The 21,566-nt window shown below is 39.5% G+C and overlaps 1 protein-coding gene and 1 pseudogene across 1 annotated transcript in view; both read left to right on the forward strand.

Moving 5' to 3' along the window:
• The window catches only part of CRYL1 (crystallin lambda 1), a 178,598-nt gene that overhangs the window by 109,986 nt on the left and 47,046 nt on the right, over positions 1-21,566 (forward strand). The window contains exon 5 of the mRNA XM_043997794.1: positions 16,934-17,128. Within this exon, the coding sequence (XP_043853729.1) occupies positions 16,934-17,128 (195 nt within the window). The remainder of the gene's footprint in view (positions 1-16,933; positions 17,129-21,566) is intronic.
• LOC122746161 lies at positions 12,634-14,135 on the forward strand (annotated as a pseudogene).

The following is a 21,566-nucleotide window of genomic DNA, read 5'->3' on the forward strand; positions in this document are numbered from 1 at the left end:
TGGTAATGTTTTATGTAATTGCACATGTATAACCTATATCTGATTACCACCTCAGGGAGGGGGGGCAGAAGGAGGAAGGGGAGAAGGCATAGAATTTGGAACTAAAAACTTTAAATTAAAAGGTTTATTAAAATAAAAAAAAAAACTTTGGAAAAACATATTGAAAAAAGTCTGACACATCCAATATTCTACTCCCATAGTCTTCTACCTCTACAAAAAAGTGAGCAGAAGTGCTTTTTCATATTTTTCCTTTGAGATCAAACTTGGATCTTTTTTCCCCCCCTTTTTTTTTTCAGGGCATTGAGGGTTAAGTAACTTGCCCAGGGTCACACAGCTAGTTAAGTGTCAAGTGTCTGAGGCCAGATTTGAACTCAGGTCCTCCTGAATCCAGGGCTGGTGCTTTATCCACTGCCCCACCCAGCTGCCCCCAGATCCTTTTTTTTTTTTTTTAAATCATGGTTACTATCATCTAACAAAAATGACTCCAACCTACCTTTCCTGTTATTTCATAGAACTCCTCAGGTAGTCCACAGGCTCATATAATCCAGCCAAATTCATTATTTAAATTTGTTCCATACTTACCTGTCTTCATTCTGTTACTTTCTTCCGAGTTCCCCTTTGTACTCTTTTCCTATTTTCTTCTCTATTGATACCCTGCCTATCCTTCAAGACCTAGACTAAATACTACCTTTTCCATTAATTTTGTTGTTGTTCATTCATTTTCAGTTATGTCTGAATCTTTGTGACTCCATCTGGGGTTTTCTTAACTCTGGTGATACTGGAGTCATTTACCATTTCCTTCTCCTCATTTACAGATGAGGAAACTGAGGCAAACAGGGTTAAGTGACTTGCACAGTGTCATACAACTAAAAAAATGTCTGAGGCTGGATTTGAACTTAAGAAGATGAGTCTTCCTGACTCTAGGCTCTGTACTCTATCCAGGGCACCACCTAGCTACACCACCACTAGATCGTAAGTCCCTTGAAAGCAATGACTGTCTTATTTATCTTTGTAACAAGCACCCTGGCAGCTAACCTAATTCAACCAACACATCGAAGGCACTTAATAAGTGTTGAATGGATGAGTGAACAGATTTCTTCTCTTCCTTTTCCCATCTCTCTGCGAGAGATGCTTGATGATCAGGAGAATAACTAAAAGCAAATCTCAAACAGGTAGAGAAGGAAAATCCTAGATAATCCAATCTAAACTGAACAAGCTGGCCCTGAATAATCAAGAGTTGGTTGACTATACTCTTTTTGAGGAATTTGTGCCCATCCCTTCCAAACCCAGACGGTAAAGCTCAGGAAAATCAGCTAACACCTTATTCCTTGTTCCAGGCTTGAATCATCTGTGATTCTGTGCACAGACAAGGAAATAAATTAAAGTGAAAAGAGTTATTCTAATCCATGGTTTCTTAAATTTTTCCATTCGCAACCCCTTTTTGGCCAAGAAATTTTTATGTGACCTTGTGTATATAGGTATATAAAATAGGTATATAAATCAAACATTTGCTGCCAGATTTTTCATGACTCCCTTTCAGTTATGTGGTGACCCACAATTTAAGAAGCTTTGTTTTAAGCCATTGAAAGGTCTTGACTGAAATAAATGTTTTAGCACATGGGATGAGAAATAAATCTAGTTTTTTAAGATAGGGATTGACCATTTTTCCACAACTCTACTCCCACCCCACCCCCCCAACACACACATGCACATGCACACACACACACACACACACACACAACATGAATCTGTTAATTCTTGGGTACCTTTTCCCTAAAGGGTCTCCTACATCTTTATTCCTACCACACCATTTTCTAAGAATGACTGAAATAAAGTTGTATAGAGATTTAGAATCTAAAATATGAACTGATACTGTTGGAGCATCAAAATATGTTTGATATGAAAACTCAGGGAAATGACAGGAATTGTAAACATTGGTGACAGCTGATAACCACAGGGAGGGCACTAGAATTCTGCTTACTTATTTCCAGCCATTCTCCAAACTATCAGTATTATCCCTGATTTCTTATTTCCTTTCAATTTATTTTATCACTATATTAGATCAGACAGGACCTCAAAGATCACCTTATCTAACACTCTTATTTTTTGGATCAACAGACATTTATTAAGCTCTGGGGATATACAGAAAAGCAAAAGCAGTCCCTGCTCTCAGAGAACTTATATTTTGATGAGGAAGAAAACATTAATTTATCAGAATATACAAGAATAGATTTATTTTATTAAAAAATAATATATTTGTTTTTAGGAACATACAAGATAGAGAGTGCATAGAAGGTGACCTTAGAGCAAATGAGGGGATTGTCTCATAGTTGGATAGTGTTTTAAGTACTGCAAAATGCTTGTTATTTTTTTTTATCATTTTACAAGACACCCCATTTCCTGACTGCACATTTTCACAGGCTGTCCCCTATACCTGGAATTCCCTCCCTCTTCACCTCCTCCTTCTGGCTTTTTTCAGTTTTCATCTAAAATTCTACCTTTAGCAAGAAGCCTTTCCTGAATCCTCTTAAAACTAGTGCCTTTCCTCTGAGATCATCTCCATTTTGTTCAGTATACGTGTCCTCTATTAGATTGTAATCTTCTTGAGGGCAAGGAGTATTTTTACCTTTCTTTGTATCCTCAGTACTGAGCACAGTGCTTGGCACATAGCAGGAACTTAATAAATGTTTGTTGACTTTACTTGACTCACAGCTATAGGGAGAGGTGGGTGTCATCATTATTATTCCTCATTTCAAATCCTATCCTCTATCCTGAACCATCCCCTCTTCTTACAAATGGAATCTCAAAAGAATAATTTTGTGAGATAAAGACCACAAGTAGTGCATAAGAAATGACATCTCCGGGGATACATTTTCTAAATTGAAGGACAGCAATTTATCTTAACTGATTAACCCACTTAAAATCTGCAGTCACTTTGAATGGACCTTATTTAAAAATTAGTTACTCAGAGTTATTTCTACCACAATCACCTTGCCCGAACATGTTCCTTTTGTTACTCATAGTTCCATCCCCATGACCATAACACTGAAATCACTTGTGCCAGGTTTTGTGGGAAATATAAAAGCTTAACCTATATACTTGATGTATGTACAGTTGTCTGTGTGTCTCTGCACGCTCTTTTGGGTGGCGGCATTCCCATTGTCGAAAATTGTAAACCTTTTTACAATTTTACAACGTTTTAGAAAAATATATCATACTCCCTGCTTGCCCAGCTAAGTACTGTGTGCACATGAATGCCTAATAAATATTCTTTAATGTTGGATTATTATTAATTGCTCAAATAAAAAAACGCAATTTTTTGTTTATGATTGTGTGTGCATATTAAGTGAGGCAGTGCTATGTAATGGAAGGAATCCTAGATGTGGAGTCAGAACTGGATTTATGAGATTCTTCAGTCAGAAGGGACCTTTGAGACTGTCCAATCCTTTCATTTTGGCAGATGAGGAAACTGAGGCCCGGAGGTGGGGAATGAAGTAACTTGATCAAGGTTGCATGAGTAGCTAGCACCAGATCCACCCTCTGACCCCAGATGAACTCTAAGTTCAGGACGTTTCCTCATTTCACCACAATTTAAATGTAGCTCTCCTATTTAGGACCTTTATGACTTTGGGAAAGTCAAGTCCCTTTTCTGTGGCTTGGTTTCTTCATCTCTGAGGTCACTTCCACCTATCAATCATCTATGTTTTCCCCCCCTCCCCAGGAAACAGGTTTTACAACAACAACAACAACAACCACAGCAACATAGTCCCAACTCCTTGAGGCTTTTCCACCCCCTTCTGGGTGGATATTTACGTGTGAATGAATTGTAAATTGTTGAAACTGTCTTCTGGGAAAAGTAGCAGTCTGCCTTTCCTTGCTAGTTTAGCTTCATTCAATCTCAGCGGGGAGAAAATAAATGAGCCCAGTGTATTTAGTGCCCAGCACAGTGGAGGTGGTCACATGATCCCCAGGCTTTCTTTCAGCTCCTGCCTGGAGACTTTTCATAGAGATGAATGAAAGAACATTGCATTTGTATAGCCTCGTTCAACCTGAGACCTCAAAGAGCTTCATAGACACCTTACAATTTGTCTCTTGTGAGTCTAGTGCCCCACTGCAGCACACACAGTTCTTTGAGGACAGGAGTCTTGTTTGATCTTTATCTCTACTACCTGCTTTCCTTATTTATTTAAAAAAAATTTCTTGAGTATAGGTAGGAGACAGATTTCCCAGGGCTCTCTAATAGCTCCTAGCAGTAAAGGGCCACGGATCTTCACCATTCCTGGGTTAAGCCTTCAGCTGCTGTGTTAAAGTGTGCCCTGTTTCACAAAGTGCGCCCATTCTTTTACTCTCTTAGGGAACTCACTTATTTTAATCGTCTCCTTTCTTTCCTTATCTTCTCCTGCCTTTAACTCTTCCTGTTCTCTTGTGCACCAAATTAAGTGGAAGGGACTCACTCTCAGAGCTAACAGGTCTTGCTATGGACCAACAACAGGGGGATGGCATTCTTGTCTAGGCATCTAGGTACTATGGGGAAAATGACTTTTCATTAATACAAGGGACAACGACTCTGAGATTTTTCTTCAGCATTTTTTGGGGTGTTAGCCTCCTGTAGCTTGAAGGAATGCCTGTCACAGTCCCAAGAAAAGCACAACGCTTACAGTGACCCTGCAGAGAGTTTAATGTGTGCCCTTTGTATTTTAGAGTCAGCCTAACTATCTGGAGCAGACTCGGGCAAATCTGTAAGATGCTAGTCCTCTGGCTGGAGGTTGGCAGGGTGGGGCAAGCCTTCCATGGGATAGTGCCTCCCAGTGTGAGCCTTGGATGGGGAAGGGCGCAAAAGTAAACTTCTGTACAATAGACAATTTTTTAAAATGTTAATGATGACTTTCATTTTTATTTAGCCTTAATTCAACCTTAGTTCATTAATTTACTTAACTTTAATTTATGATGTATCTCTCCCTTCCCTATCCCAGTGAACCAGCTGTCTCTCATAACACAAAATAGAAGAATTCAGTGGTACTAACCAATACATTGGAAAAGTATGACACTATCTGCTGTGTTCCATTCCTGTAGTCTTTTGTTTTTATTTAACCTTAATTCAACCCTAATTCATTAATTTATTTAGCTTTAATTTATGATGTGGATATGTTATGTGTTATGGATAGAGTACCAGGCTTGATATCAGGAAGACTCATCTTCCTAATGTCATATCCGGTCCCTGACATTTATTGGCTGTGTGACCCTTGGCAAGTCATTTAACCCTGTTTGCCTCAATTTCCTCATCTGTAAAATTAGCTGGAGAAGGAAATGGCAAAACTACTGTAACATCTTTACCAAAAAAATCCCAAATGGGGTCACAAAGAGTCAGAAACTACTGAACAACAATAGTCCCTCACCCAAGCCAAAGACTCTAGAGGGTAGTGCTTTCTTCTATCTTTTCTTTGGGACCAAACATATATAATTTATTTTGTAGCAAGATAAATACAGCTTAGGATACCACTGCTCTTGAAATGCATAAGAGTAGAAAGAGTATTAGACTAGGAATCAAAAAACATGGCTGGGGGCTGCCAGGTGGTGCAGTAGATAAGTGGATAAAGCACCGACCCTTGGATTCAGGAGGACTTGAGTCCAAATCCAGCCTCAGACACTTGACACTAGCTGTGTGATTCTGGGCAAATCACTTAACCCTCATTGCCCCGCAAACAAACAAACAAACAAACAAAAATTAAAAAAAAACCCAACATGGCTGGACTTAAGCCCTTGCTTGATTGTTTATGAGCTATGTGACCCTACTATGTGTTAGCCTACTATGTGCTAGGCATTGGGAATATACGGACTAAAGTTTCTGCCCTTGCAGGGACTGCATTCTATTGAGGGTAAATAACATATAAAATATAAGTAAATATAAAATATGTACAAACTATAACCAAAGTAACTGTGGGGAGGGAACTTATGACTAAGGGGTATAGGAAAGGCCTTATAAAGGAGGTGGTATGGAGAGACCCAAGTTCAAATCCTGTTTCTCTGATTTTTCTTGTATATATCTCGTTTGTACATAATTGTTTTCATGTTGTCATTTCCATTAGATTGTAAGCTTCTTGAGAGGAGGGCCTGTCTTTTATATCTTTATTTTTTTTTTATATTTATATTTAGAATTTTATTTTCCTAAATTACATGTTTTGTTGTTGTTGTTGTTTTTTTGCAGGGCAATGAGGGTTAAGTGACTTGCCCAGGGTCACACAGCTAGTAAGTGTCAAGTGTCTGAGGCCGGATTTGAACTCAGGTCCTCCTGAATCCAGGGCCAGTGCTCTATCCACTGCGCCACCTAGCTGCCCCCCTCAATTACATGTAAAATCCAAATTTTGACATCAATTTAAAAAAAAACTTTGAGTTCCAAATTATCTTCCTCCCTCCTTCCCTTCTCAAGAACTCAAGAAATTCCATATAAGCTATACATGAGTAGTCATGAAAAACATTTCCACATTAGCCAGGTTGTGAAAGAAAACAGACAAAAATAAAACTTTAGAGAAAGGAACTAACAAAAAAGAAATATGCTTCAATCTGTATTCAAATACCATCAGTTCTTTCTCTATAGATGGTTTGAATTTTTCATAAGACCTTCAGAGTTGTCTTGGATCACTGCATTGCTGAAAATAATGAAGTCATTCATAGCAGATCATCTCACAATATTGCTGTTATTTTGTATATAGTACATTTCACTTTGCATCAGTTCATGCAGGTCTTTCCAGGTCTTTCAGATAGTATTCTGCTCATCATTTTTTACAGTAAACTACATTTATATAGTACTTTAAAGAGAGATTACCTTACAATAAACCCATGAGGTTGATTATTGTAACAACAATAATAGATAACATTTATATAGTACCTTGTACCTGACCAAGAATTTTCTTCATAATAGCCCAGGAAATTAAGTACCATATGTTTTGTCATCATCATCAATCCTCATCAATCAAGCCTCATCTTCCTCCAATCATCATTAATCCATCAATCAATCAACATCATCATCATCTTACATTACTCTTGCCTCTACTTCAAAATTTTTTTCACAGTTACTATTGTTAACTGTTTCCCTCCATTCCATTCCCTCCCCGTGTTATTTACTCTATTTTCTATCTTCTTTTACCCTATCCTTCCTCAAAAGTGTTTTGCTTCTCACTGCCCCCTCCCACACTCTGCCCTCCCTTATTTTACCCCTCCCTCCTTATCCCCTTCCCCTCCCACTTTCTTTCGGGGTTAGATAGATTACTCCACCCAATTGAGTGCGTATGTTATTCCCTCCTTGAGCCAACTCTGATGAGAGTAAGGTCTTTGAGTCAATTCTTATGAGTGTAAGGCTCATTCACTGCCTCACTCCTCCCCCATCTGTCCCCCCACTCCATAAGCCCTTTCCTACTTCTTTCATGTGAGATTTCACCCTATTCTACCTCCCCCAGTGCAATCCTTTATTTTCCAGGTCAGCTCTTTTTCCAAGAAGATAATTCACATTGCCCTCTATTTTTTTTTTTTATTCATTTGGGTTTATTCTATTGTGTCTTGTTGAATCCTAATTTTTAGGCAATTATTTTCTTCAGAAAGCTTTTCCATTTGGCTTTTCAAGCTGTTGACTTTTTTTTTTATGACTTTCCTGCATCACTCTCATTTTTTCTTCCACCTCTCTTACTTTATCTTCCGTGTCCTCTTTGAGCACCTCTATGGCCTGAGGCCAATTCACATTTTTCTTGGAAGCTTTGGATGTAGGAGCCCTGATGTTGCTATCCTCTTCTGAGGGTGTATCTTGATCTTCCTTGTCACTAAAGAAACTTTCTGTGGTCTGTACCTTTTTTCTATCTTCTCATCTTGCTTGACTTTTGACTCTTTTTTTTTTTAAGGCAATTGGGGTTAAGTGACTTGCCCAGGGTCACACAGCTAGTAAGTGTTAAGTGTCTGTGGCCGGATTTGAACTTAGGTCCTCCTGACTCCAGGGCCTAGCTGCCCCGACTCCTTCTTAAAGTAGGGCACTGCTTCCTGGATGCACTGTCCCAAGCTTCAGGGGGTCCAAGGTGGTAAGATTTAAGGAGAGGCACGTTCACCACTCACCTGGCCTGTGTTCTGGCTGCTTGCTCGTTAACCTGAAAAACAAATCTGGTTTACTTTGATTACAAGCTAGGGTGTGCCCGAGCCCCTTCCCCATCTGGGACCACCACCCAAGACTGTGTCCTGTATATGAGCCCGGGGAAAAAGTCAGAGTTCCACCTCAGTGCCAGCAGAGACCCCTATAATCTCCCCTTGGCCAACTGCTTGACCCTCTCACCAGACTGTGAGCTGAGTTAGCTGCAACTACAGCAGATTCAGAGGCTTCTGAAGTCTCTTTCTCTGGCGTGGCCTGAGGCTGGATCTGTGTCAGAGCAGCAGCTGGCTCCACTCCCACCCCAGTACAGCAGACCCCTCCTGCTGAACTTCTAAGCCATCTTTTTCAGAGGGCCTGTCTTTCACCTCTCTTTGTATACTAGACTCTTTTTTTTTTTCCCAAAGGGCAGTGAGGGTTAAGTGACTTGCCCAGGGTCACCCAGCTAGTAAGTGTCAAGTGTCTGAGGCCGGATTTGAACTCAGGTCCTCCTGAATCCAGGGTCAATGCTTTATCCACTGCACCACCTAGCTGCCCCCTATCCTAGACTCCTAGCATTGTGCCTGGCAAATAGTAGGTGCTTAATAAACACTGCTTCTTCATAACCACAAGCAAGTCATTTAACCTCTGTGTGAGCTGCATCATGCAGCAATCTAAGACTATAAATTATGAACATGTTGCAATCCACATAAGTAAATGAAGTTCTTATCACAAGTTTTCCCATACCTACAAAAGATATATTTTGGGCAAATTATTCAACTTCTCAGGGCCTCAGTTTCCTGATCTGGGAAACAGAAATAACGTTACTTGAATTACTTACCTCACAGGGTGATTGTAAGGAATGTGCTTTGTGAATTGTAAAGCACTATTATTTTTTCCTCTGTGGATAGGTATGGCTTTTGGTTGTTCTGGTACCCACTTTGAGCATCTCATTTTCTCTGTAGTCTCTCCAGTTTTGTTAACCCCTAATTTTGTGTATGTATTTTTTAGTATTGAGATTACTTTATTGTTTATAGTAAATGACATATTGTTAAAAAAAAAAAGAAACTAATCTAATTCTTGAAAACATCGACTCCACTGAAGTGGCAAAATCACTGGGCTGCAATATTTGCATTTTAGACTAAGCTGGTAGCTAGTGTTCTTGTAGCTAAGTATCTTAATTCACACTCCTACACAAATTAGGAAATACTAAATTGTTATTGAAATAGCCTCCCTAGGGTTTTGCTTCTTGTTGGTGATTTCATCATGGTTTAAGGGGAATAAATCAGTTAGTGTCTATGAGCTAATAGAATCCTAAGTTCTTCTGTAATTGTGTTCCAGCCTAATTTTCAAATTCTGCTTATCATTGAAGAATCTTTCATATATTGCAGCTATGAAACTTTATATATAGAATCATATAATAAAGGACTGGCAAGGAACCTCAGAACTCATTTAATCCAGCCCATGCCTAAGAAAGAAGACTGTCTATATCAAACCTGGCAAGTAGCTACCCAGCCTGGCTTAAACAGTTTCAAGTTATAGGGAATTCATTACATCCTCCCAGCTGGATTATTGCAGAGCAGTTTCCCTGCCTCAGGTCTCTATGCATGCCAATCCATCCTCTACTCAATTGTCAAGAGACTTTTTCTAAAGTCTCAAGCTGCTTGTGTCACTCCCACTTTCCCCTGGCCAGTGTGTGCCAGTGTCCCTATTATATACTTATATATTATTATATATACACCCTATACTATCAGGGTCAAATTTAAACATCTCTGTTATTTACAGCTCTTTATAACTTGGCCCCTCCCAACTTTCTAGTCTCCTTACACTTTACTTCCTTTCTTTCATTCTATGATATAGGTACATTGGCCTACGTGTAGTTCCTCCAACTGGACATTCCTCCTTCCATCCTTGTGCCTTTGCACTGGTAGTCCTTCATGCATGAAGTGTTCTGCCTCTTCACCTTGTTTTCTAGTTTCCCTGGCTTCCTTCAAGAGTCAACTTGAAGCCCCCATCTCTCCAGAAAAGTGTCCTTTCTGTGTCCCCTCAATTCCTAGTGCCTTCTACTCTCAAATTAATCCTCCACCTACTCTCTCTATATCTCTTGTATCTACATAGTTATTTGTATGTTGTCTCCTTCATTAGCATATGAGTTCCTTTAGAGCAGGGACAATGAGTCAGAAGGACCTGAGTTCAAATCTGGCCTTAGACATTTACTAACTGTGTGACCTTGAGCAAGTCACTTAACCCTGTTTGCCTAAGTTCCTCATCTGTAAAATGAACTGGAGAAGTAAAAGACAAACCACTCCAGTATCTTTGCCAAGAAAACCCCCAAAATGGGGTCACAGAGTTGGACACAACTAAAATGACTCAACAACAGCTGGCACATAGTAAGCACTAAAGAAATATTTGTTGACAGTGGAAAAACAGACAGGTTTGAAATGACTTAAGAACTCTGATTAATGCAATGATGAACCACAGTGATGAAGTCTGCTACCCACCTCTTCATAGAGAGGTGATGGACTCAAGTTGCAGAATGAGATGTGTACTTTCTGACCCAACCAATGTGGCCTTCTTACCCTTACAATTTATGGTGATTAGGTTTGGTACACTGTTTAGTATGGATCATACATAATAAAATAAATTGACTGCAAGGGGATGGCTTGAGGAACTAACCACCATTCATACTATTTTTTTCTGAAAATATCCCAAGTTTCATACAACTGTTTTCAGACTTTGAGGAAAGAGCCTTTTCTTAACTGAGGTTCCTCTTCTTTGTTCTCTAATTGGATAGTCTCTAGAGTTTGGTCCTCCTTGGGATTTCCAGTTATAAGACAGAAGCCTAGGTTAATACTTTTGGTGAATTTTCACTCTATGCTAATTCTTACTACAAAAATGAAGGGTATGTCAGAGAGGTAGTATGGTCTTAGGCATGAAGTTATTATACAAGACATCATGGTTGTTGAGCCATTTCAGTCGGGTCCAATTCTTCTTGACCCCATTTGGGGTTTTCTTTTTTTTGAATCATAAAAGTATTTTATTATTTTCCAGTTACATGTAAAGATAGTTTTCAACATTTCTTTTTATAAGATTTCGACTTTCAAATTTTTCTCCTCCCTTCCCTTCCCTTCCCTCCCCCTTCCCTAAGACAGAAAGCAATCTGATATAGGTTATATATGTACAATTACCTTAAACGTATTTCTGCATTAGTCATGTTGTAAAAGAAGAATCAGAACAAAAGTGAAAAAACCTCAAAAAAGAAAAAAAAAAGTAGAAACAGTATGGTTCAATCTGCATCCATATTCCACAGTTCTTTTTTCTGGATGTAGAGAGCATTTTCCATCATGAGTCCTTTGGAATTATCTTGGATCATTGTTTTGCTAAGACTTAGGTCTATCACAGTTGATCATAGCACAAAGTTTCTGTTACTGTGTACAATGTATTCCTGGTTCTGATCACTTCACTTAGCATCAGTCCACTTAAGTCTTTACAGGTTGTTCTGAACTCCTCCTGCTCATCGTTTCTTACAGGACAATAGTATTCCATTACATTCATATAAGCATAACTTGTTCAGCCATTCCCTATGTCTGGAATGCTTTCTCATATCTGCCTACTGGCTTCCCTGGATTCTAGTATTAATTAAAATCCCATCTTCTACAGGAAACCTTTCCCAACCTCTTAATTCTAGTGCCTTCCCTCTTTTAATTAGTTCCTATTTATTCCCTATATAGCTTGTTTGTACATATTTGTTTGTGGTTACGCCCATTAAACCATGAGCTCCTTAGGGGAATGGGCTGTTTTTTGCCTCTTTTTATATACTCAGCCCTTAGCTTGGTGTCTGGCACATAGTAGTCTCTTCTTTTTTTTTTTTTTTTTGTGGGGCAGTTGGGGTTAAGTGACTTGCCCAGGGTCACACAGCTAGTACATGTTAAGTGTCTGAGGCTGGATTTGAACTCAGGTCCTCCTGAATCCAGGGCCAGTGCTCTATCCACTGTGCCACCTAGCTGCCACATAGTAGTCTCTTAACAGATGTTTGTTGATTTATTGATTTTTTGCTCATTGATCAGCCAGTTAATCAATGAAGCATTTATTAAGTCCCTCCTATGTCCCAATGAAGTCGCAAGTCCATCTCTGTCTCATATCCTCTGTCAATCATTGTGTTAGTCATTAAGGATTACTCAGTTTGTGTGTGTGTGTGTGTATGTGTGTGTGTGTTTAATATAGAATAGAATTTCACTTTTTTTGTAAATAGTTTGAAAGTTCTGAGGGCTAGATTAAATGCGTTATAAAAGTTCTAGGAGGTGAGTCATTTGTTGCTTGTTTGGCAAACATCTTTAAAGTGGGTGCTTCTTGTTAATTAATGGAAATTAGATACTATTAATTGTCACCTTCCAAGATATAGAGCATTAATTATTGAAAAGAATCATGGTAGCTCTGTAGGAGGAGCATCAACTCCATGTGGCTCAACCAAGATTTCTTCCCAGCCCAGGCCACCTCCTACTCCCTGGCTCCTGGGTCCTATCCCCACCATGACAGACCATCTCATCAGCTTCAGTACTTGTTACGTTCCAGAGTATGGGCCCACAGTGTAGCCACTCTTCAACTGCAGGGGTGGGATCACATACAATGACTTCTTCATCCTCCTGGGCTATATAGACTTCACAGCAGATCAAGTAGAACTAACTTCTGCACTTACCAAGTAGATAACCCTGAAGACCCTGCTTATTTCATCCCTAATGGACATAGTCACTGGGCCTGGGCTGACCATTGCCGTTATCTTCACAGGCAGTATCAGTTTTATTCATCACAATTGCACCTCAGAATTCTAGGCCAATGAAGTGCACAAAGTGAAGAAATATGAGTAGGGTTTCGTCACTGACTCCATGGTGCTGAGCCACAAAGATCAAGTCAGAGATGTGTTTGAAGTCAATGCAAGGCATGGCTTCTGTGGAATCCCAATCACAGACAATGGCAAGATGGGAAGCCACTTAATTGGAATCATCTTCTCTCAAGACATGGACTTTCTCAAGGAGGAAGAACATGACCATTTCCTGAGAGAGATCATGACCAGGATCTAGTAATGGCTCTTTCAGGAGTCACACTAAAAGAAGCCAATGATATTCGGCAGTACAGTAAGAAAGGGAAGCTACCCATGGTGAATGAGGATGATGAGTTAGTAGCCATCATTGCCTGCATTGCCTGAATAAAAATCAGGGCTGCCCCCTGGCATCTAAGGATACCAAGAAACAGCTGTTCAGGGCAGCCATTGGCACCTATGAGGATGACAAGTATTGGCTTAACTTGCTGGCCAAGGCTGGTGTTGATTTGGACTTTTTCCAAGGAAACTCCATTTTCCAAATTAACATAATCAGGTACATCAAGGAGAAATAAAAAACCCTCCAGGTTATTGGTGGCAATGTGGTAATAGCTGCACAGGCAAAAAACCTCATTGATATTGGAGTGGATATCTTGTAGGTTGGTGTGGTCAGTGGCTCCATCTGCATTAAACAGGAAGTTCTGGCATGCAGTTGACCCCAGGTGATAGCTGCATATAAAGTCTCAGAATATGCATGGCACTTCAGTGTCCCCATCATTGCTGATGGTGACATCCAGAATATGGGCCACATCACCAAAGCCTTTGCCTTTGGAGCTTCCACAGGGATGGTGGCCTCCACAAAGGCCCCAGGCAAGTACTTCTGTGACAGGCTCCCTTGATGCCATGGACAAGAACCTTGACAGGCAGAACCACTACTTCACTGAAGCAGACAAAATCAAAATGGCTCAAGGGGTTTCCAGAGCCATGCAAGACAGAGTCTACATCCACATTGTTTCCTCCTTGATTGCTGGCATCCAGCACTCCTGCCAAGATATTGGTGCCAAGAGTCTGAGTCAACTGAGAGCCATGATGTACTCAGCGAGGCTGAAATTTGAAAAGAGGACATCATCTGCACAGGTGGAAGGCAGTGTCCATGGACTCTATTTGTATTATAAGTGGCCTTCGATTTTATTCCTCTCACCTTTTCCTCTTTAGGTTTTTCAATAAAAAGCTGAATATGATGAAAAAAATAGAAAAGGGTCAACCAAGGGTTGACTCAGGAGAAGATATAAGGAAATGTACCTTGCTTTCTTTATTTATTGGGTAGGGGAAGGTGAATATGGAATATTGCATGCACTGTTAGACTCTGTTGATATGGTGGTTAATTTTTGCCAAACTGCTTTTTTTTCTCTTTATTTTTTATTCTTTGTTAAAAGTGATAGCTTGATGGGGGCAGCTAGGTGGCTCAGTGGATAAAGCACTGGCCCTGGACTCAGGAGGACCTGAGTTCAAATTCGGACTCAGACACTTGACACTTACTAGCTGTGTGACCTGGAGCAAGTCACTTAACCCTCATTGCCCTGCCCACCCCCCCCCCCCCCAAAAAAAAAAAAGAAAAAGAAAAAAAGTGATAGTTTGTTTTGAGTTTGGGGAGGGGTCAGAGGGAAGAAGAGAAGATGTAATTTGAGAATGGGATGATATTTTTTTAAAAAGTATTGTCAATAAAATTTTTAAAAGGATTATTACAGCTTTATGGAAAGAGTACTGGTCTTAAAGCCCAAAGATCACTGGATTTAAAATCAGGGGATCGGGGCAGCTAGGTGGTGCAGTGGATAGAGCACCAGCCCTGGAGTCAGGAGGACCTGAGTTCAAGTCTGGCCTCACACACTTAACACTTACTGGCTGTGTGACCCTGGGCAAGTCACTTAACCCCAATTGCCTCACAAAAAAAAAAAATCAGGGGATCCACCTTGAAAGGCCAGATCAGCTAATGTTTATCTTTTGTGATGACCTTGTTGATTCTCAGTTTCCTTATCTGTAAAAGAAAGGAGCCAGGCCTGATAATCCCTAAGATCCCTTCCAGCTATAACTGCTATGGTCCTATCAAGTCTTCACTGAGACAGTAGCTATGTGGCCTTTCATGAGCCTCTCTGAACTTCACTTTCCTCCTGGGGAAAATGGAAACAATCATACCTTTTTTACATACCTCACAGGGTGCTAGTGAGGCAAGTGTTTTGTAAACTCAAAAGCATTAGAAAAGGGGCAGCTAGGTGGCGCAGTAGATAAAGCACTGGCCCTGGAGTCAGGAGTACCTGAGTTCAAATACGGCCTCAGACACTTAACACTTACTAGCTGTGTGACCCTGGGCAAGTCCCTTAACCCCAACTGCCTCACTAAAAAAAAGAAAAAGAAAAAAAAAGCATTAGAAAATATGAATTATTATGAACTTCTTACTATCACAATGTTTAGGCCCAGTTCTATAAAAAGATTTATTTTGACACTGCATAATTCTGTGAAGATTATTTAGAACAGTTTTTCCTAAGTTGAACTTCAAAATCTATAATCTTGGGTTCTGAAGAGCTATCACGGAAACAATTTTTGGAAGAGATGGGGAAAGGGTGACAGTTGGGGAAGGAAGAAAGAGGGGGAGAAAAATTGTGAGTGCTTTCTACTACAAAGTCCCCTTTCCATTTGGGGCCCTCTCTGTATTTCAGAGGCCACATGATTACTAGATAGTGTTTTTTCCTTGGTAAAGGCTCTAAGATAGAGAGGTCTCTTATGGGGGGATGGGGGACAGGTAGGTTGTACATGGGATAGTGAGTTGGGCCTAGAATCAGGAAAACCTGAATTCAAATGTGGCCATAGACATTTATTAGCTGTGTGACCCTAAGCAAGTCACTGAGCCTCTGTTTGCTTCAGTTGCTTCACTGGTAAAATGGGGATAATAATAGCACCTATCTCCCAGGGTTGTTGTGAGGATTGAATGCAATAATATTTGTAAAATGCACTTAGCATAGTGCCTGGCACATGGTAGGTGCTATATAAATGTTTATTCTCTTCCCCCCATTCTTATGACAAAAGTGGAGTTCATTTGTTTATGTGGAAACATTTAGGGCTAGAAAGTGATGTTATAGGCTGAGAGAATAAAGGTTGAGGGAATGGATAGAGAAATTAAAAAAACTATCATAGTAGTATAAACAGAAAATTTTTATTGATAAGTTTTTTGTTTTTAGTGAGGGGAGAAAGACCAGAATAGCAGGAATCTGGAATTATCATGAAACCAATGAAGTTGTGGGAATGGAAGGAAATATACGCTAAAAATTGGAAGCAAACCTACAAAGTTTGGCCAGCGTATCAGAAAGGCCCATTAGTGAAAGGAATTGGGGAACTACAACTCTAGAATCAAGAAACTGCCCCTAGAATTAGACTGTTTCTCCTAAATTCATGTTCATAACTCCATGTTATATGCACCATTGCATGGTTTAGTGGAAAGAGCACTCAATGGATTTGTAATCAGAAGCTCTGGCTCTTCCACTTACCAGTAAGATGATTTTGGGTCTAGTTACAATGACATCTCCAACCCTCAGTTTCCTTATCTGCAAAATGAGGCTAATAATATCTGGACTATGTACTTCATGGCATTACTTATCATACTTGTATGAGATAATGTGAAAGTGCTTTGTAACTTAAGTCATATAAGAATGGAAGCAATAAGGTTAGTTGTCAAAACATTGAAATTCTGTACTCAAGATACTACAACTTCTAAAGACGTTTTATTCTTTATTAGTTAATTTGTTTCCTAGATAGTTTGCCATTGACTGCTAATGCTAAAGAAGCCATTCCTTTCCAAGGAAGAGAAATTCCCACTGTTATTGAATTAACATTGTTACTGAGGATTAGAGAATTTTTCTTTTTGTGCTTTAAAAACAACAGCAAGAAAGTTGTATTCTGTGCTTCCAAAATACTTTTTCTGACTCTTCCTGTTTCTTATTATTTTTTTTCCTTATGTCAAGGTAAATCCACCATATTACGTCCCATTGGTTGAACTGGTCCCACATCCAGAGACAGATCCTTCAACAATGGAGAAAACATATGCTCTAATGAAGAAAATTGGTCAGTCACCTGTCAAAATAATGAAGGAGATCGATGGGTTTATTCTCAACCGAATCCAGTATGCCATCATCAGTGAAGCCTGGCGACTTGTTGAAGTATGTCTGCATTTGCTAAACTTTTCTGAGGTTCTGGGCTTTCTGTGAAAATGCCACATATCCACACATTCCATATTTATCAGATAATAAGCTGTGGGTTGGGGATGGGGCATGAAGTGGTACCATGAGATGGGAAACTAAAAAGCTTGAAAGAGCATTTTTAAAAAGCAAGATTAGGAAATATTTAAGCACTGAGTCCAGTTTTAACCACATATTGCAGTTGCTTATTAAACTGAGGGGAGAAAATTTGGATGACTGGAAATTCGGAAATTGCTCTAATTTTTGTCAAGTTCACTATCATTTCCAGCTTCATTCAGGAGGCTCTTGGCTAATTTTTTTCTCTTGGGTTCGGTCAAAAGGTAATGAAAATAAAATTGAAGATAGAAAGCCACTTATGTTTCAGGAATTCTTCTCCCAAAGTAAGTTGTTATTTTATATTAGGATACAATGAAAGATTTCTTCTCTTGCTCTTTTATACCATTCCCTCATAATGATCTGTTTAGGACAGTCTAGATTTTCCCACTGCTTTAGTCCTGGCCACAGAGAATTGTAACCTTTCAGGAGAAATAGATAAATTATATTGCATCTGGAGCTAATTCTCATTTCCTAAAAAGAAACTCATTTATTTTAGTTTTCCAGAAAGAAAATGAATGAGAAAGGAAATTGGCATCTTAAGGTTGTTTATCACGCATTGACCTCCCAAGTTAGTCAACATTCTCCTCAGATTGTTTTTTTAATATTTTTCACTTATGAATATCAAAGAAACATTAACTTGGCCATGATAACAAGTCATTCTTAACAAAGCTGTAATTAGTAGTTTTGGAAACTGATCCAAATTATATAAAAGGCACTCTCAGTTCTGTGGGGAGACCCTACAACATGCTAAGGCCACACATGACTGGCACTAATAGGGCATGGGATGTTGGAGAGGCACTCACCTGGGTTGAAATTATAGGAGCAGGAGGAAGTTGGTGTCAGGGAGAGCTTCCTGTTTTAGCTAATTATTAGAAAGGCATTGTGCATAGTGGATACCAAACCAGCCTTGGAATCAGGAAGACAGGGGTTATTAACACATATTGTCTGTGTGACCTGGATAAGTCAACTTAAGACTGTACATTTCAGAGCAGGTGCTGATGTGCATTAATAGCAGTATCTTCCTCACTAGAGAGTTTCCTGTATTGATGAAATCACAGGTCTAGACCAAAAAAATTTTTTTTTGCTAAATAGTATTAATTACAATTGTTTTTCTGCTACCAAAGGACTAAATTTCTGTCAGTACCATTCTAGATGTCAGTGCCCTGATGTAAAACTATAGTAACCTTGCCCTAGTATGACTTTCATACTTGAACTTAGAAAACCGGTGAACCTATAGGCTTTCTTTTCCGAATCTCTCTCTTCCCCTATGTGTGTGTATGTAGCCCATTTTGGACATAATTTGGTGGACATACATGAGCAAGGTAGCAAATCTTTAAGGCAGCTCCAGGTAGCCTTGTGGGAAGAATTCTGAGCTGGGGATACATGGAGATAAATTCTCTTCGGGTAACATTGCTGATTTACGATGCTACCCTGATTCAGCTACACCCTGTATGAAGTAAAACAATGATAATCTACTAATCTAGGGCCCCAGGAGCATGGCAAAGTGGGATAATGTATAGGAAGAGAATGTATCATACTATTTGGGAGAATGGTAGTGTACTAGCATTGTCAGCTGCCTCATATTTAGATTATCCTACAGTTCAAAAACAATAGTTCACTGCTTTGTCTCTGAGATAGTTATTCCTTATTGGAACCAGGAGTCAGGAACAAATAAGTAAATCCAAAGTATATGTAAAGACAAGGAATTGTGTTCAGAGAGGGCAATGATAACCCCAGGAGAATCAGGAAATATCATGTAGGGGTGTTGAGCTGGACCTTAAAGGAAGGTAGAGATCTGAGAGGTAGACATAAGGAAAGGGAGCTTTGTAGGCCCTGAGGGACAGACTGTGCAAAGGCATGGAGGCAAGAGATAGAAAATATTATACACAAGGAACAGTGAGTAGCACAATTTGGATAGAATTTAGAGTGTGTAAGGGGGAGTAATGCACAAATCAATCAGGAAAGGTAAGTTGAAGACAGATTACAAAAGACTTTGAAGGCCAATTAAGAGAGTTTGTATGTTATTGCATTTAAGGGAGGCAAAGTAGGTAGCCCCTATGTTGTGAGATAGAAGTTGCAACATGAGTCACTTTTTAATCTTACACATAATTTTAATGCCAGAAAATCCTGCTCTCCTTGGCAGGCAGGTATTTATTTTTAATGCATTACCTGTGTTTCATGTGTTTAATACATTACTGTGTTTCATGAACAAGCCTATATTTAGAGCTGGAAGGGAACTTTGTTGCATATCACATAGTCCATTTTACAGATAAGGAAACTAAGACCTAGAGAGAAGAACTGATTTTCCCAAAAGTCACTCAAGTAGTAAGGAATAGAGTCAAGTTTTGATTCCAGATGTTCAAGGCACTGTGCAGATCCGACACTTTCTCTCGCACTACAGTATGGAAGTCAAGTCTCTGGTTCTCCATTGGTTATAGGCACATGGTGGCATAATTTTCAAACCTTCTCAAGGGCACACAAATGTTTTTTTCCCAGCCATGAATGCCATATTAGTTTTCATGAAACATAATTCTGATCATACACTAACTTCTTAAAAAAAAATCCAGATTCCTTAATCCGGCATTTAAAACTCTCTATAACTTGGCTCCAACCTGCTTTTCCAGCTTGATCTCCTACTATTGCTCTTTACAGGTCAAGTCCCTGTTGGCTATGGGTGTGACCTTTACAAGTCATTTCATGTGTCTGAGCTTCAGTGTCCTTATTCTTACAATGAAGGGAGTGGATGGCTAAGTGATCTCTGAGGTGCCTTCCTTCTTTAGATTATATTAGTTTTTAAAGGGACTTGTAGGATGGTTACCTTTTAAAAACAGGATGGGCCAGTCCAGACTCTGGGACATTCTGTCAAAGGGCAATCACCTCTACAGGTCCCTCCATTTGCTTTTCTCCTGACTACTTTTCTCTGTGCTAGCCCACCCAGAAGGACAGAGCTGTAAAAGATTTTGCCAAGGTAGAATTGAAGGGAGTTGACAACTGATAGTGCTTGGCACAGTGACTGACACATAGTAGGTGCTTTACGGAGTTGAATTGAACTGATAGGATGTATAGGATGAAGGAGAGAGAAAAGTCCAAGATGACTCAGTCTGGTTAACTGAGGTTGTTGATAGCATCACTAACATCATGATGTTGGTTCCATCAACAGAAGGAAGTAAGTTAGAGGAGGAGTGTGTTTTAAGGGAAACTAAGGAATTCACTTTTGGACCTGTTGAATCTGAAGGCTTTACTAAATGGGCTTCACTTAGGCCTTTACTGCTGCTTGGAATGCCCTTCCCTCCCAAGTTCCATTCATCCAATTATTTCCTATACTTGAATTCCTTCAATTCATGTTTTTCCTATATCTATTATCCAAATGTCCCCTACTTCATGAAACTTCTCATCTACCCAGGTGGAAATGATCTTCTCCTCTGAACCCCTGTAGCTCTTAATGTCCCTTACTACATATTCATATTCCAGCTTGTGTTTTAGTTATTTTGTACATCTTATCTCTCCCACTGGACTGTAAACTCTAGCAGGGTAGGAACCATAGAATAGAATTCTTATAACTCCCATAGCACTAAGTACAGTATCTTGAATATAAAGATATTCTGGAAAATTTTTTAAAATAAATGCATGCATAGATATATACATATGTAAATGGGATTGAGTTGCCTTAGGGAAGGTAAATAATTTGTTTGGTAATCATTTTACATTTCTTCTTTGACACTGTGGTGTAAACCTTGTTCCTTTTTCAATGTTTCAAGCTGGACTGGACCATTGGTTCTTTTTCTGACGTTTCAGTGTGAGGGCATGGGTTGGAATAAGACAGGAGTGGTTGTAACAGTAATAATAGATAGTTGGTAGGTTTGCCTCTGTCTTAGAGGTGTTTTTGTAGTTGGCTCATCTGGCTCACCTTTGGTTAGTGAGTCATGTTTCACAGGTTCAAGGTAATTCAACAAATGTTTATTAGGTATCCACCATGTGGAAGGCACTGTTCTAGATACTGAGGTTACAAACCACAGGGAAGTTACAGTATAATTGGGGGAATTTGACATATATACAAATAAGTATGATACAAAGGAGGCTATGATACAAGCAAAGGTGTGTGTGTGTGTGTGTGTGTGTGTGTGTGTGTGTGTGTGTGTGTCTGTGTGACCATCATGTTCTAGGAAAAATTGAGAGTGGAGAGAGCACTTTTAGTTGGGAGCATCTGAAAATGCTTCATAAAGGGAGTTAGCACCTGATCCTTGAAGAAAGAGAAATATTTTACCAGGCAGAAATGAGGAAGGAATTATTCCAATATAGATCT

The sequence above is a fragment of the Dromiciops gliroides genome, chromosome 3, assembly GCF_019393635.1.
Source record: "Dromiciops gliroides isolate mDroGli1 chromosome 3, mDroGli1.pri, whole genome shotgun sequence".
Taxonomy (NCBI): Eukaryota; Metazoa; Chordata; class Mammalia; order Microbiotheria; family Microbiotheriidae; genus Dromiciops; species Dromiciops gliroides.